At 35.3% G+C, this 15,397-nt stretch overlaps 1 protein-coding gene across 2 annotated transcripts in view; it reads left to right on the forward strand.

Annotated features, from left to right (window-relative positions):
* LOC149548155 (uncharacterized) overlaps positions 1-15,397 on the forward strand; it is a 202,648-nt gene that overhangs the window by 85,716 nt on the left and 101,535 nt on the right. Inside the window, exon 3 of one of the 2 annotated variants that reach the window (XM_089792183.1) lies at positions 10,116-10,205. The exons of the other annotated variant lie outside the window; for it this stretch is intronic. Within the exon in view, the coding sequence (XP_089648309.1) occupies positions 10,116-10,205 (90 nt within the window). The remainder of the gene's footprint in view (positions 1-10,115; positions 10,206-15,397) is intronic. 2 annotated transcript variants of the gene reach the window in all.

Here is a 15,397-nt window from a genome sequence, read left to right on the forward strand (position 1 = left end):
TTGGATTCCAAAAGCCAGAAACTTATGTTTACAGGATACAGTCACACACATAAGGCCTGCAGACTGATTGATGTAAATACTGATCGTTTAATCTTCAGTCGTGATGTTGTGTTTGATGAGGAATTTGGACCATTTCCGCTCTTTGACTCCCCACCACATTCCGAGATTCAGCCTTCAGCAATCTCTGACTTAGGTTCTTCTATTTTATATGAGTCATCTGATGCTACTGATACACCACCTCAGTCACTTCCAGATAATACAACTCCTGCTCCTGCTTCTCTAGCTATTCCGACAGAATCTGATATTAGCTCCTCGACTCTTCCACCAAAATGGTGGGCTCAAACGCTTAGTGATCTTCGTCCTGATGAACTCATTGAGGGTAGAACCTTCAGAAATAAGAGCCTTCAGCACAACACAGTTAATATAGCTCTTATGGCCAACATCCACAGTATCCCTGAGCCCCAGATATATGCAGAGGCCAAAGGAATTCCAGAATGGGAACAAGCAATGGATTCTGAGCTTTAGAGTCTTCAAAAGAACCACACTTGGGTTCTTTCAGATCTTCCTCCTAGGAAGAAACCCATTAGCTGTAAATGGGTCTATAAGGTCAAGTACCATGCAGATGGTACTTTGGAAAAATACAAAGCTAGACTTGTTGCTCGAGGATTCACCCAGCGCGAAGGCATTGATTATGAGGAGACATTTGCACCGACAGCCAAAATGAGCACTATTCGCATTCTTCTTGCAATTGCAGCTCAGTATGGTTGGAAAGTTCATCAGATGGATGTGAAGAGCGCCTTTCTCAATGGTGAATTACAGGAAGAAGTCTACATGACGCAGCCCCCAGGTTTTAAGGTTGCTGGTTCAAAACACAAAGTATGTAGACTCCAGAAGGCCCTCTATGGTCTTAAACAGGCCCCTAGGGCTTGGTACATAAAGATTGATCATTACTTGGTTACTCAAGGATTTCAGCGTAGTCCGTCAGACAGTAATCTGTATATTAAACACTCTGGTAATGATATTCTTTTTCTTGTTGTCTATGTGGATGATTTGATCATTACTGGAAATTCTAAACATTTGACTTCAGCAATCAAACAGGATCTATGCAGAACTTTTGATATGACAGATCTCAGATTGCTTCATTATTGTTTAGGTATTGAGGTTTGGCAGACTGACAACAGCATTTTTTTGTCTCAGTCCAAGTATGCCAGAAGTTTGCTTGATAGGTTTCGAATGCAGGATTGCAAATCTGCCTCCACTCCTATGGAGACTGGTCTGAAATTGTCCGCACAATCTGTTTCTCCTCCTGTAGATGAAACACTCTTCAGGTAGCTAGTAGGTAGTCTCATCTACCTTACTACTACTAGACCTGATCTCAATTTTGCAGTCAACTACATCTCACGGTTCATGACAAACCCCAAGACTGATCATTGGATTGCAGCGAAACGTGTGTTACGCTATGTACATGGTACTTCAGATTATGGTCTTCTTTACACAAGGAGTACTACTCCTTAGCTCAGTGGATTCACTGATTCCGATTGGGCCGGCTCAGTTGATGATAGGAAATCTACTTCTGGCTATGTGTTTAGTATTGGATCTACAACAGTTACTTGGACCAGTAAGAAGCAACAGGCACATGCACTTTCCTCTACAAAAGCAGAATATAGAGGACCTGTCAAGGCAGCTTGTGAAGCAGTTTGGCTCCGACAGATGCTTGCAGATATGCATATTCCTCAAGTAGGTCCGACTTCTTTGTTTTCAGACAATCAGGGCGTACTCAAACTTGCCAAGAACCCAGTGTTTCATGAACGAACCAAGCACATCGAGCTTCATTGCCATTACATCTGACAATTAGTAGAAGATGGATCTATTCAGTTACGCTATGTTCCTACCTCAGAGCAATCAGCATATATTTTCACTAAACCCCTTGGTCCTGACAAGTTTGTTAAATTCAGGGGATCTATTGGTGTAGTAAATAGATTGAGCATTAAGGGGGGGTATTAAAATAACCTTCATGTTTCCTTTTAATGCTCACTATTGTATCTTATTATATCTCTGTAAATATTAGAATGTTTCTAATATTTAGTATAGTTTAGAATAGAATGTTTCTATTCTATTCGACTCTCCTCTTTGTATATATAGATCAGTTTGATCTCTGATTAATTCATTCAAATTTTCCGCCATTTACATTTGTAACAAAAACATGTTGACAAAAGTGGTCAAAACTTTCTTCCAATACACAAGGAGAAATGAATTGAAGAGACAATAAATGTGTCCTATGAAATATTCAATGAACAAGAAAGCCATTCATCATGACAAATCCATATTATTTTCATGAGAAGGAAGCCAATGAACTAGAAGGAGCATATAGTTCTCAGGAGGATGACATTGTTAATTGTAGATCTTTTCAAGAGAATAATTTGTACCTTCAAAGAACAGTTAGCAATGTCTTCTTGTGATTCTCTTAACACCTTTCCTTTTGTTTGCTAATAAGATAGATCAGATGATTATCTAATTCTTTTGCTATTATAGAGGATCGATGAAATGCAGGCTGAATGTCTTGAGATCAATGACTGCTGGAAGAGATACAATGCATTGGTGATTGATTGTATTCTCCCACAGCCATTGGAGATATAAGTATAATGTTGGGGGGTCACGATCATGAATGGTTGTGACTTCCCTCATGGAATTTGTCACGGGGAGTCATAGCCATTCATAATTGTGACTCCTCTTAATCACAATTAATGTGAATGCCGAGATACTGAATTTGCCGATTCAGATTAGTTAATGATATTTGAACATAAATGAAAGACATTAATTCTAATACACACACACACACACACACACACACATATATAAATGTATGTATGTATGTGACAACATATATATATATGTGTTTTCGTCCATCATTATGAATGCTTCAATCCGATGAAGCTATATTCTTAATACTCCCTCTTAGAACAAGGAGGATTGAGTGCATACTTCCTAGTAATGCATTTGAATCAACCATTATCATGATTCATATCCATTCTGGATTTAAATGCAGTGATCATTACCATATTAAGATTTTCAATACATTTCTGGGTTTTGACCCCCAATGTAATCAACCTTGATACATCTATCATTATGTGTTTCATTCATTAGTAGACACATAACAACAGGCCAAACTATTGTTAAGATCGTCACCTTACTATAGTGACCTCAACTACATGAAAGATCATTGCCTTTCTTGCCACAACATATCCACAATATTGCAATATTGATTTTATTACATATTCAATGATAACTTTACAAAAATATTGAATTACATTTTGATCATATCGAGTTTGTTCCCGAAGTATTCAAATTTGAACCTACCAAGAGGTTTAGTGAAGATGTCAGCCTTTTGTTCTTCAGTGCTGATGTATATCAGCTTAATAACATTTTTGTCGACCATATTTTTTATATAATGATAAGGAATCTCTATGTACTTGGACCTATTATGAAACACTGGGTTAACTGATAGTTTAATGCAACTTTGATTGTTACAATGAACTATAGTGGAGTCCAACAATTTTCCAAATAGTCCATATAAGAGTTTCCTTAGCCATATTGCTTTGCATGCTCCTGTGGAGGCTGCCATATGCTCTGCTTCCATAGAGCTTTGAGCAGCTGCTGATTGTTTTCTGCTGAACCAAGATATCATAGCCGAACCAAGACTAAAACATCATCCAGTTGTACTCTTGCAATCAATAGAATCACCTGCCTAGTCTGAATCAGTATACCCTTGAAGTTGTAGCTGAGTTTTCTCATACTTTAGCCCTAGTCCAATTGTTCCTTGAAGATACCTTAGAATATGCTTTGCTGCTGTTCGATGAATCTTCTTGGGCTCACACATGAAGTGACTTAACACATTTGTAGCATAGCAGAGATCTGGTCAAGTGTTTACTAAATACATAAGAGAGCCAACAATTTGTTGATATTGAGTAGGATCTATTGATTCTGAGTCTGCTGCTTCAATCTTAAGTTTATGAAGATTAGTTTCCATTGGAGTAAATAGTGGCTTACAATCCATCATCCCAAATTCGGTCAATATATCTGTAGTGTACTTTTCTTGATTTAGGAAGATGTGATTTCCCTTCTGTTGTACTTCTAGACCCCAAAAATAATGTAGAAGACCTAGATCCTTCATGTCAAATTCAGCTATGAGATCCTGTTTACATTTGGCTATGAGACGATCTGCACCTATTATCAATAAGTCATCAACATAAAGAATGAGTATCAACATGTCATTATTAGATATTTTGTAGTATATATTGGAATCAACTTCATTCTTAGAGTACCCCAATTTGAGAAGATAGTTGTCTGTTCTCTCATACCAAGCCCTGGGAGCTTGCTTCAACCCATAGAGAGCTTTCTTTAGTTTACATATGTAATGTTTCTGATCATGTGTAGTAAATCCTTCTGGTTGTTCTATATATACTTCTTCTTCAATGACGCCGTTCAAGAAGACTGTCTTTACATCCATTTGATGTATTTTCCATCCTTTGAATGCAACAATAACAGTTATCGTTCTTACAGAAGTATAACGTGCAACTGGAGCGAAGGTTTCTTCATAATCAATTCCGACCTTTTGAGAAAAACCCCCTGCAACAAATCTTGCTTTGTGCTTTATAATGCATCCATCAGGTGCATATTTGATTTTAAACAACCATTTTGAAGATACAACTAATTTTATCTTTAGGTCTAGGAACAATATCCTAGACATCATTCTTTAGAATAGGTTGATATTCCTCTACCATTGCATCTTTCCATGCTTGGCATTTTAAGGCATCCTCTAAATTAGTTGGTTCTGTTTTTGTGAATTCTATCAATAAGGCAACATAACATTTTTGATTTCTTGTTTTCTTATTTTCTTTAGAGATCTCATCTGGTTCCACATTGTTTTCTTCAATCATTTTCCTTGCCCATAGTGGTCTTTTCTTGTGGTTTAAAGCTTCATCATTCTCAGCAATAGTTGTAGGTGTCTCTCTGTCTTCGGAAAGACTTTCTCTCAGATTTCCAGTTTGATTATCTTCTATTGTGTTCTCCCTTTGATTCTCAGTGTTCTAATCATCTTTTGTAATGAGCTCCCTTTGATTCTCCATTTCCTCATCTTCTTTATTTAAAGATTTTTTGAAAGCAATTTCTTCATCAAACTGAACATCCCTGCTGATTTCAACAGACTTTTGTCCTGGTATATATACTTTGTATCCCTTAGTTGTTTCACTGTAGTCAACGAATATTCCTTTCTTTCCGGAAGGTTCAAGTTTAGAGCTTTTCTCTTTGGGAATGTGAATGTAGATTGGATAACCAAAAATTCTTAGATGAGTTATATTTTCTAATGTTACATGAGGGCTTCTATTTTGAATGTAAACTATTGCACTTATTGCTTTGGCCCAAAAAGATATAGGGAGATTTTGATCATGAATCATAGATTTTTCTGCTTCTATAATAGTTCTCTTTTTCCTTTCTGCAACCCCATTTTGTTGAGGATTATAAGGTACCGTAGTCTCCCTCTTAATCCCAACAGAAATACAAAATTCTTTAAAGATGTCAGATATGTATTCACCTCCACTATTTGATCTTAATGTTTTTATTTTCTTTCCAGTGTAGTTTTCCACTAGAGCTTTAAATTCTTTGAATTTTTGTAAGACTTCATTTGATTCTTTAAGTTTTAGGAAGTATATCCAAGTTTTCCTAGGGTAATCATCAATGAAGGTTACATAGTATAATAACCCCCCGAGTGAAGGTGTTTACATGGGTCCACACAAATCAGTGTGAACAAGTTATAATGCAAATTTCGACTTGTATTTACTTAAAGGAAAGTATCCTTTCTTTTTTTTTTCTTGTTTTTTCCTAGAGCACACCCTTTACAAATTCTAACATGATCAGTTTTGAGATTAGGTATACCTGTAGTGATTTTCCCTATGGTAGGCGGAGCACTAAAGCCAAGGTGCCCTAATCTTCTATGCCAGAGTTCATTTGAATTATAAATTGCATGATTTAGTGCTTGATATTTTGCTTTAATGTTTAATTTGTACAAGCTTCCATTTCTTGATCCTATGTTGATGACGTTTTTAATGTTAGACTTTTTAGTCTATAGTAACACTTTATCTTCATTTAAGGAGACACGGTATCCTTGGTCTGCTAGGCCAGAAATGGAAATTAGGTTTCTTTTTATCCCTGGTACAAATAGTACACTCCCGATTTTAGTTGTAAGGAGCAAGTCCCAATTCCTTTTATTGGATGAGTAGAATTATATCCAATTGTGACTTCTGTGCAATACTCTTTGAATGTTTCAAACTGATTTCTGAACCCGATTATGTGTCTTGAAGCTCCACTATCTATTATCTAGATATTATTACTTGCATTTAATTCAATTGACAATGCTACATAGAATAGAGGATTTTCTACTTTATGAGATTTTGATATGGTAGCTTGAATTTTCTTTCTTTTCGGATAATCTCTTCGGGTGTGACCAAATTTATCACATCGGCAGCATTGAACTTTGGATAGATCCTTTTCTTTGTGGTATTGAGAATTATTTCCTGTTTTAGATTTGATTTTCCTCTTCTTCCCTTTGTTGTTAGTAAGGCTTGAATCTCTCCTTCTTGATTTGTGTAGAGATTAACTGAGATTCTTCTTAAACACTCATTCCTGAGTTGATCAAACTTTGGAAGAGAGGGACGACTTACACATTGAATGAAAGGTTCCCATGATATAGGTATGCCTCTTAGAGAAATTAGAGTAAGTTCCTTGTCATCTGCATTATTTCCAATTGTGGCAAGTTGGTTTCTTATCTCAAAGATTCTTAAGATATAATTTTTCATTGATTCTCCTTTGTTTATTTTTATGTTTAGGAGTTGATGTTTTAATGTCAGTATTCTGCTGGCATTGTTTATTATAAATGTATCTTTTATAATTTTAAACACTTCATATGTTGTTTTCAATCTTGCTATGGAAGGAAGTATGTGATCCCTTACAACATCAGTTATGATCTTCTTAGCTTTATTGTTTCGTCTTTTCCAAGTTATTTTTTCTGATTCTTTTTCAGGCATCTTAATGTCTTTTTCTATAAAAGACACTAATTTGAGTTCTTCAAGTTAGGCTATGATTCAAATTTTCCATGAGGAGAAGTTTGTAGCCCCTTCCAATTGATCTTCTACTTTGATTCCGTTTACCATTTTGATTTGAATGTGAGTTTGATTTCTATAAGGCAAAGATCTGATTTCCGATTTTTCTCTAGTTAGGCTCTGATACCATGTTAATTGTAGATCTTTTCTAGAGAATAATCTGTACCTTCGAAGAACAATTAGCAATGTTTTCTTGTGATTCTCATAACACCTTTCCTTTTGTTTGCTGATAAGATAGATCAGACGATTATCTAATTCTTTTGCTATCATAGAGGATCAATGAAGTACAGGCTAAATGTCTTGAGATCGATGATTGCTGGAAGAGGTACAATGCCTAGGTGATTGATTGTATTCTCCCACAGCCATCAGAGATATAAGTATAATGCTGGGGGGTCACGATCATGAATGGTTGTGACTTCCTTTGTGGAAATTGTCACGGGGAGTCACACCCATTCATAATTGTGACTCCTCTTAACCAAAATCAATGTGAATGCCGATATACTGAATCTGCCGATTCAGATTAGTTGAGGATATTTGAACATAAATGAAAGACATTAATGCTAATGTGTGTGTGTGTGACAACCTTACATTTATATATATGTGTTCGTCCATCATTGCGAATGCTTCAATCCCATGAAGCTACATTCTTAACATACATATTCGTTGAAGATGTACATTGTGGTCAAAGTATAGAAAGAGATCTACTTGGATACTATCTCAAAGCATTTCCATATCCCACATATGATGGACTAGCAGAGGGGAATGAAGAGTATGGCAATTATACATTTCTAGACTTTGAGGAGAATGTGAACATACAGGAAGAAGAAGAAAATGCATTCCAAAATGACTTCAAAATTATTCCAAACCCCTCATGCAGCAAACTATTAGAGGCTCCTGACAAAATATACACACATGAGACTCCTATGTTCTCAAATCCATAGGTTGAAGAAGGTAGGACATTTTTTGGGCTCAAAGACATAAGATCACAAGATGAATCACAAAGTAAAAATGTTTTCAAATTACCACAAGTGAGGTTGATGAAAAGTTTTGGAGCTATGCGTAAAGGGAACTATAAATTATCAAATCAATTTCAAAGCAGATCAAGAGGTAAGAAGTATCATGATCGTACAATGAGAAACAATGTGTCAATAAGTGCAAATGGTGATACAACTGAGGATAATGTCTCCAAGAGGTGTGCACTATTATGTGATGAAAATAAAGTTTTTGATAGAGAAATAATTAATGTTCACTTTTGGGGGGCCCTGGGCCACCAAATTTCACCTTGCAACAGGTTGCATATGGTTTGCTTCTTTAGAGATAACTAAGATCTCGCTATGCTCACATGGAGCATACATCCCCAAAAAGAGCCATTGATAAAACTCTAAAATTTTGGCAAAATTTAGAGTCCCAAAAACTAGGCCAAAGGGATAATCTTTAGATCTTACCCACTACTTATATTTAAACAATGTGCTTTAAAACAACTAATGGTCATGACCAGGAGAATGTGGAAAAGGAAATCGGTTCATAAATGCATGATACAAAAGTATCTGAAGTCAAACATAGCATGGGAATTTTTAAATTATTGTCTAGGATACAAAAGAATATTTCAAGGCAGAAGGAAGAACATAGGTATTAACACAATCTTTCAAGTTAATTGAAATATATTTGATACCAGCAATGTTAGCCAAGATGAAAGCTATTTTGATTCTGATACTATAAAGGATAAAGTCCATCATTTGTCATGTGTTTTAGAGAAACATGGAAATAATTATAATGAAACAAACAACGTTATCTTTAAAATTCAGGCAATAGCTTTAGAGTTAACTTTCTATGACAACACCAAATGGTCATCAGAGTTTTTTGTTGAATAGACAAAAGTTGCTCCATGCCAAAATTGATTTCAATTTAATGTACGTTGCAAAGGAAAATGATAGATGGATCTGTGGACTTGTGAAAGGCCTTATAGTTGGAAGTGGTTTTGGTCTTACTATGCTTGACCCTATATATATATATCAGGTGAATATTCTTCTGTTCAGGATAAGACTAGTATTTATATCATAGCAATAGACATCTACGGTCATCTTTCCTGCAGTATTTTGCGCCTTTCCCTCCAATTGCAAGATGAGGCTGTTGCAAAATTACAATTTGGAAGTGCAAACGTTATATCTTCTTGCACTCATATTTGAAAACGATGACTCCTCCAATATGTTCAGCGACATAAAGGATGCTGATAAAGACAAAATCAGAAGCAATGAACTTAGCGTATAAAGAAATTAGGAAAAAAGATTAATTCCTATGGTGTTTACGGACTAGAAAAGTAATATTGCATAGGATAGTAATCGCAGATTAAGAGGAAATAGTGAATCCATTAGAAAATGCCAGAGTATGAATCCACTAGCAAATTGTAGCTTTGTATATCAACTAATGGATGCATCTCTAGATATCTGAAAGCATTTTGGTGCTCACTTGTTCAGTTTCTTCTAATTCAACATTCAAACATCACAAGCTTGTGTTATTTGTATGTTGCTGACTAACCTCTTCAGAACATATATGTGGTATCAATATTGAAGAATGGATTTGATAATACTATGGCAATCAAATTGGTTGTATAATAAGGAGGGCACATGTCGTTTGTTACATCCCAAAATTTTGACCTATTTAAAAACTTATTATAGCTGTTGAGATGATTAGTAAAAAACCATTGTTTTTCCCTGTTCATATGAAAAGGGTAGTTATATGTAACCGTTGTTTCATATGAATTTGGTTGTTATCAATTATTATGTATGGTCATTTATTGATGATGGTAGTTAGCTGTTACTTGTCATATGTTGATGATGGTAGTTAGCAGTTGCTTGTTTTTTGAATGATAGTAATTAACTAATTTCTTTGCTACTATCTATGTTATATGTTGATATGGATTTATCATGGGAACTTGTTATTATTGCGGAAAATGTTGCACAGGTGGTTGCAGGAGCAGACAAAGAGGGGAAGCATTGCTTAATGGCATCTACGGAATGGGGTACTATCTTAGTCCATTTATTCGATCGACAGGTATGACCTAGCGACTGCATAACTGGGTACATACATTGGACACGCATGAGCTATTTGGACAATCGATAAAACATTAAATATTTAAACATAATCAAAATACATACCTTGAAATGGTTTATGCTGGCATTCTCAACATTTCATTGTATATGTGTGTGTGTGTGCACACGCGCGCACATAAGTATAGAAGTATGGTGCCACCATAGTATTAAATTATTCAAGCTCATCTCTATTAACATACTATATATATATACATTGAGAGGATATGAAGATAAAATAATCTCCCAATTATGCATGTATATAGATATGCTTATCCTAATAGGCATAACCTTGGACACAATAATAATATGATGACACCATTCAAAAATAACATATATATGTGCAAATATATATATGTATAAAATTATAAATTATTCTTTTCATAAGGAGTCCTTCGATTTCTTTTTCTTATAATTATAAGTCTCTATAAGAGACGAGGAATACACTTTGCATTTTTCGTTCTTTTGAATCAGTGAACTAAGAAGCCGATAATCTTCTTGTAACTGCTATTAAGAGCCACGACTTTTATTTGAGCCTCCTATATTGTTCTCATTATATAAAAAGTCTAGAGTATGTCTGGTAGCAGGCATCGATATTGTTGTCCTTTCCCATTCCCTCTTCTCATTTCTTTTCCTTATTCTTATGGTTGAGATTGGAGTGAAACTGAGCTACTCTTCTTGTGATTAGAGGATCTCTGCAATTTGAAATCCGCATTAGTAAATCAGACTTTTGAGAGTCGGCCGTTCGGAATTAATCAAGATCCATTCCTTCATTGTTTAGATTATGTGAATAGTTTTTCTATTCTTTATTTTGGTATATGTACTACATCTAAAAATATAGATGCAAAATAGTTTGAAAGATTTTCAATGAGCAATGCTTGGCTGTGAAGTAAAGTAAGTCTATTGAATAGTTCATTCGATCAAGCACATCAAGTTATCTACCCATCAATCTGATTAGATTTTCACAATCCATTAGACTTTTTTATCTTTTGCTTTTGGATTTGATTGTGTTCGTTTTTTTAGCATCAACATTTCAGATCACACTCTGTGATCCATCATCAAGATGAGAGAATGCAAGAATGAAAAAATTTGTCTGAACTGAATACATTTGTCATGCTACGATTTCCATCTCGAATCTGCTTGTCTTTCAAGTCTGAATTATAATCCTCTAAAACTTCTTATGAGTAGGCCTTGAGTCTTAAGGATGACTTCATACCAGTACTAAAATATTATTTTCGATCAGCAGAGTTTCGGCAAATGAATTGATATCCTCTATGACTGGACACCTAGAACTCACCCGGCTGGTTGGCCAAGAAAGAGGGTAAAGAGGTGAAAAGGAAGTTCTGCAACAACAAGAAACAGGAATCAAAATTGATATGATAATTTTATTTCTTTTAAAGAACTAATCAATAGCTCAAGCATGTCCATCTAATTACCTTGTTGTTAAGTCGAGCGGTGGTGATCGAGTATTAGGAACCCATCCAAAAACCTTGGCCCAAGTCATTAAAGACATGCTTGTCTTCTACAGATCACATGAGGTTGGTGGCGCCATTTAATCAAACATGCCCGTCTTTTATTGAGCAGACATTCTAAATACCAGTATTGCTTAGATGGATGGACTAATAGTGCCCCAAGCCTAGCCCTACGGTAGGGAGAGCCTTTCTTATCAAAAGATTGTGTGGGGATTGATATGGTCTGTGGTTGGGAGGTTAAGCCTAAGCTAATGCTTCTCCTTTTATTTGAAAGCCGAGGCTTGCACAACCATTACGAGAGTTTCTAGTTAGATTTTGTAATGTCCCGAACAGTTTTGGTAATGTTTCCAAAAGTTTCGAACATGCTCCCGAACGGTTTTTGCTTTGATACCACTGTAATGTTCTTGAACAGTTTCGATAATGTTCCTGAATGTTTCGGAGATGCTCCCGAACAGTTTCTACTCTGATACCATTGTAATGTTCCACCTTTGAATTCGACCCAAAATGTTAACTACAAGGTATGACACCAGAGAAATGAATGGAAAGACTGTGGTGCGTACGGTGGGCAAAATGGCCGTACATGCCTTGGATGAAACTATATGGAGGTGTGGGGGTGATTGTGAATCCGTATGGTAGTGTTGTACGGTGTGTGGAGGTCAGTAGGTGATGGACATATGGTAGGATGCAAGGCTTTTGGTTTTGTACAATGACAGAAGGCAATAGTAGGGCCGTACGATCTTAGTGTCCATATGGACGAGGTGGGAGGATGCCACATGTTAGGGATGCTGTACAGTAGAAAGGTGAGGGTGGGTCGTATGGTGCAAGGCTATATGATGGGCAAGAAGACCATATGGTGCAAGAAGCAGATTGTACGATGGAAGCAAGGGTGTGGAAAGGGTACGGAGGGTGTAATGCCGTGAGGGATGAATGGATTTGTTTAGCCAAATATTCAGGTCGTACTCAGATACATCCGTACAAGTGATTGTATTTGCTAGAGATACCAACAATGCCAGTACAATATTGAAACAAACCAGCAAGAATAGAGATTGGAACATAGGAAACTTTCATTAATATATGCCGTAAAATGATGCACTGACTTGCCAGATTCGAGCGAAGTATTATAGGCAACGAAATAGGGTGAGGGTTGATTCCCACCAAAACCAAGATGACCAAATAGGGAAGATCTTTCACTTCCAAAATGGCGAATAGAGAATCCCAACAGCAATTCGTAGTACAGAGAAAATAATCCAAATTGCATACCTACGACTACATACAACCCATGCTTAAATGCCCGTCGGGGAAAACGTTTCTGAGGGTGTACAAAGATAGCCGACGGCAACACTTACCAACAAACACTAATATAAAAATGGGTCTGAGATATACTAAATCAGTCGGAACCACACATACAAATATTATCTTGGGCCACATATTAATTAATTAAATTAACTAATTAAAGGTCCTTATATTATTTAAATTCTGGGACCAGTTAATTAATTAATTAAATTAAAAAAATTACATCAAAATTTCGGGACATGACATTCTACCATCCTGTACTATACATTTACTTTCTCTTGTGAATATCGAATATCATAGAATTAATCATATAATGTTTTAAGTTCTTTTTGTAATTATGATAGAAATCAATTATTTTAGTTGGTTGTTATTTTAGTTGAATGTTAATTCAGTTAATTTCACATGAAATGGAATTAAAGATGTTCACTTCGGTAAATTGGTTGAAGTATTGTTTTCATATCTGTTCTTAATTCAAAATGTAGCTCAATCTTTTTAGTTAAGAAAATTCATTTGTTACACTGTTAAGATACCACTAAAGGCTATGATAAGAAAAGTCTGCACATCATATGTGAAGAGCTTGCAAGGACGTTACAATATCTGCACCAAACTTAGACTTAGCGGAAGGAAATGATGGAGATTAATAAGAAGCGATGGCTAACAATAATGATTGGGATATGCGGCGTTAGCAGAGGATTGAATATACATATACGGTGGATGTCAAAGTATTACATGAGCATGCAAAGACGACATTATTAGAAGTTTGAACTACAATCACGGATTGAGATTCAAAGAACCAAAGCCTTGATGTTTTACAACATGAGGAACATCTATTATCGCACGCCATGGACAAAGCAAAAATCATAGAGAAGTCAGGAAGCCACAGGTGTGAGGAAGTATATTGTTATTAAAATCACGCCCAACTTGCCTTTCCATCTTGACAACATCGTAATGGCCACTGGTTAGTGGTAAATGCAATGAGAGCAAGATTAGCCTTTACGGGACACAAAGACATTCACCAAATCCTTATATATGACAAAGATAAACATGGTCAAAATCCGTCATATGATGCAGATAGAAGAAATTATGAAGTATTGATAAAATGTGTCAGTTTATTTGAGGAAGCCCTATAAAAGCCCTAAGACAAGTCATATTATTTTAATTTGATTGGAAAACACAAGCACGATTATAAATGTTGTTTAATTTGTTTAAAAAGGGAAAGATATGACCTTTGACTTTGAAAAGTCATATTCTTTTATATTAGAAGATATAAATAAGAACATAAGGGAGGAACAAGACATAATCAGAGAAAATACAAGGAGAAATAATAAAAAGGCTTTGTAAGGAGGGTTGCAAATTATAAAAGATGCCTTGTCATGTAAATTCAAATATTTTATTTTAATAATAAAATAAAAGGCCTTTTTTATGTTTATTTTTATTGGAGGCAAAGAGATTGCAATTAGAATGTGGATTTGTCCTTTATGACCAATAAATAAATTATTGAATTGTTCTCATAATGCTTTATTTTTGCATTGGGTATTTTCTGCATTCCGTGTTCAACAAATAGGGAATAATGTGAAACGTATAAAGTTTGTACGTCTCTAGCTAATCGGGCTTCCTACCTAAGAAGTTAAATTCCTTTTGGCTAACATAGAATTGCTTCTAAAAAATTATCTATTGCAAAGGTCAGGAGTAATTGATGATATTTTTGATGAAATAGTCTCATAGAGTTGTAAGTAATAATCTTTATTCTAGTCGACTCTATTACCCGAATAAGAAAAGGCACTGGTCTTTTAAATTATTGAAGTTCAATTATTTGGATTTATAGTTGAAGTTATACATCTACATATTTTTTTCTTGCAAGCATCAACCCAATTGTTAAATTCTATATAAAACATTCAGTCATTCATTCAATTTTATTTTGATCGAGTTCAAGGACCTTGCCAGCCAAAGAACTCAGCAAGTCTAAATTCGCTATATAAAAGTTTTGAGCTAGGTGATCATGTTCGAAGTGAAGGTTTACCTACCTAGGTGTAGTGAAGCCTACAGTGCGAGGGAATTAAAATTATTCCTGTTCGTTGGCCAGAATTGATTGTGGAATCCCGTTGGAGAATTAGTAAGCTCTTAGATTTCCAATCTGTGGTTTTAGGAACCATTACATTTAAAACCAAGTAAAGACTTTGAATAATGTATTTTATTAAATATTAAATGAAACCTCAAGCTTCTTGTACAATTAGTAAATATTATTCTATGAAATCAATCAACCTGATTTCGTCATATTATATTTGATCTGAATGATAGCTTTTCACAATTGTGAGTGCTTGGACTATGAAGCAATTAGTAAAAATGGAAAGGAGAAAGAAAAATATGATAAGTCATGATTCTGATTAGTTTT

This window comes from Cupressus sempervirens, chromosome 7 (genome assembly GCF_028749045.1).
Source record: "Cupressus sempervirens isolate cs-2001-9-10 chromosome 7, ASM2874904v1, whole genome shotgun sequence".
Lineage (NCBI taxonomy): Eukaryota > Viridiplantae > Streptophyta > Pinopsida > Cupressales > Cupressaceae > Cupressus > Cupressus sempervirens.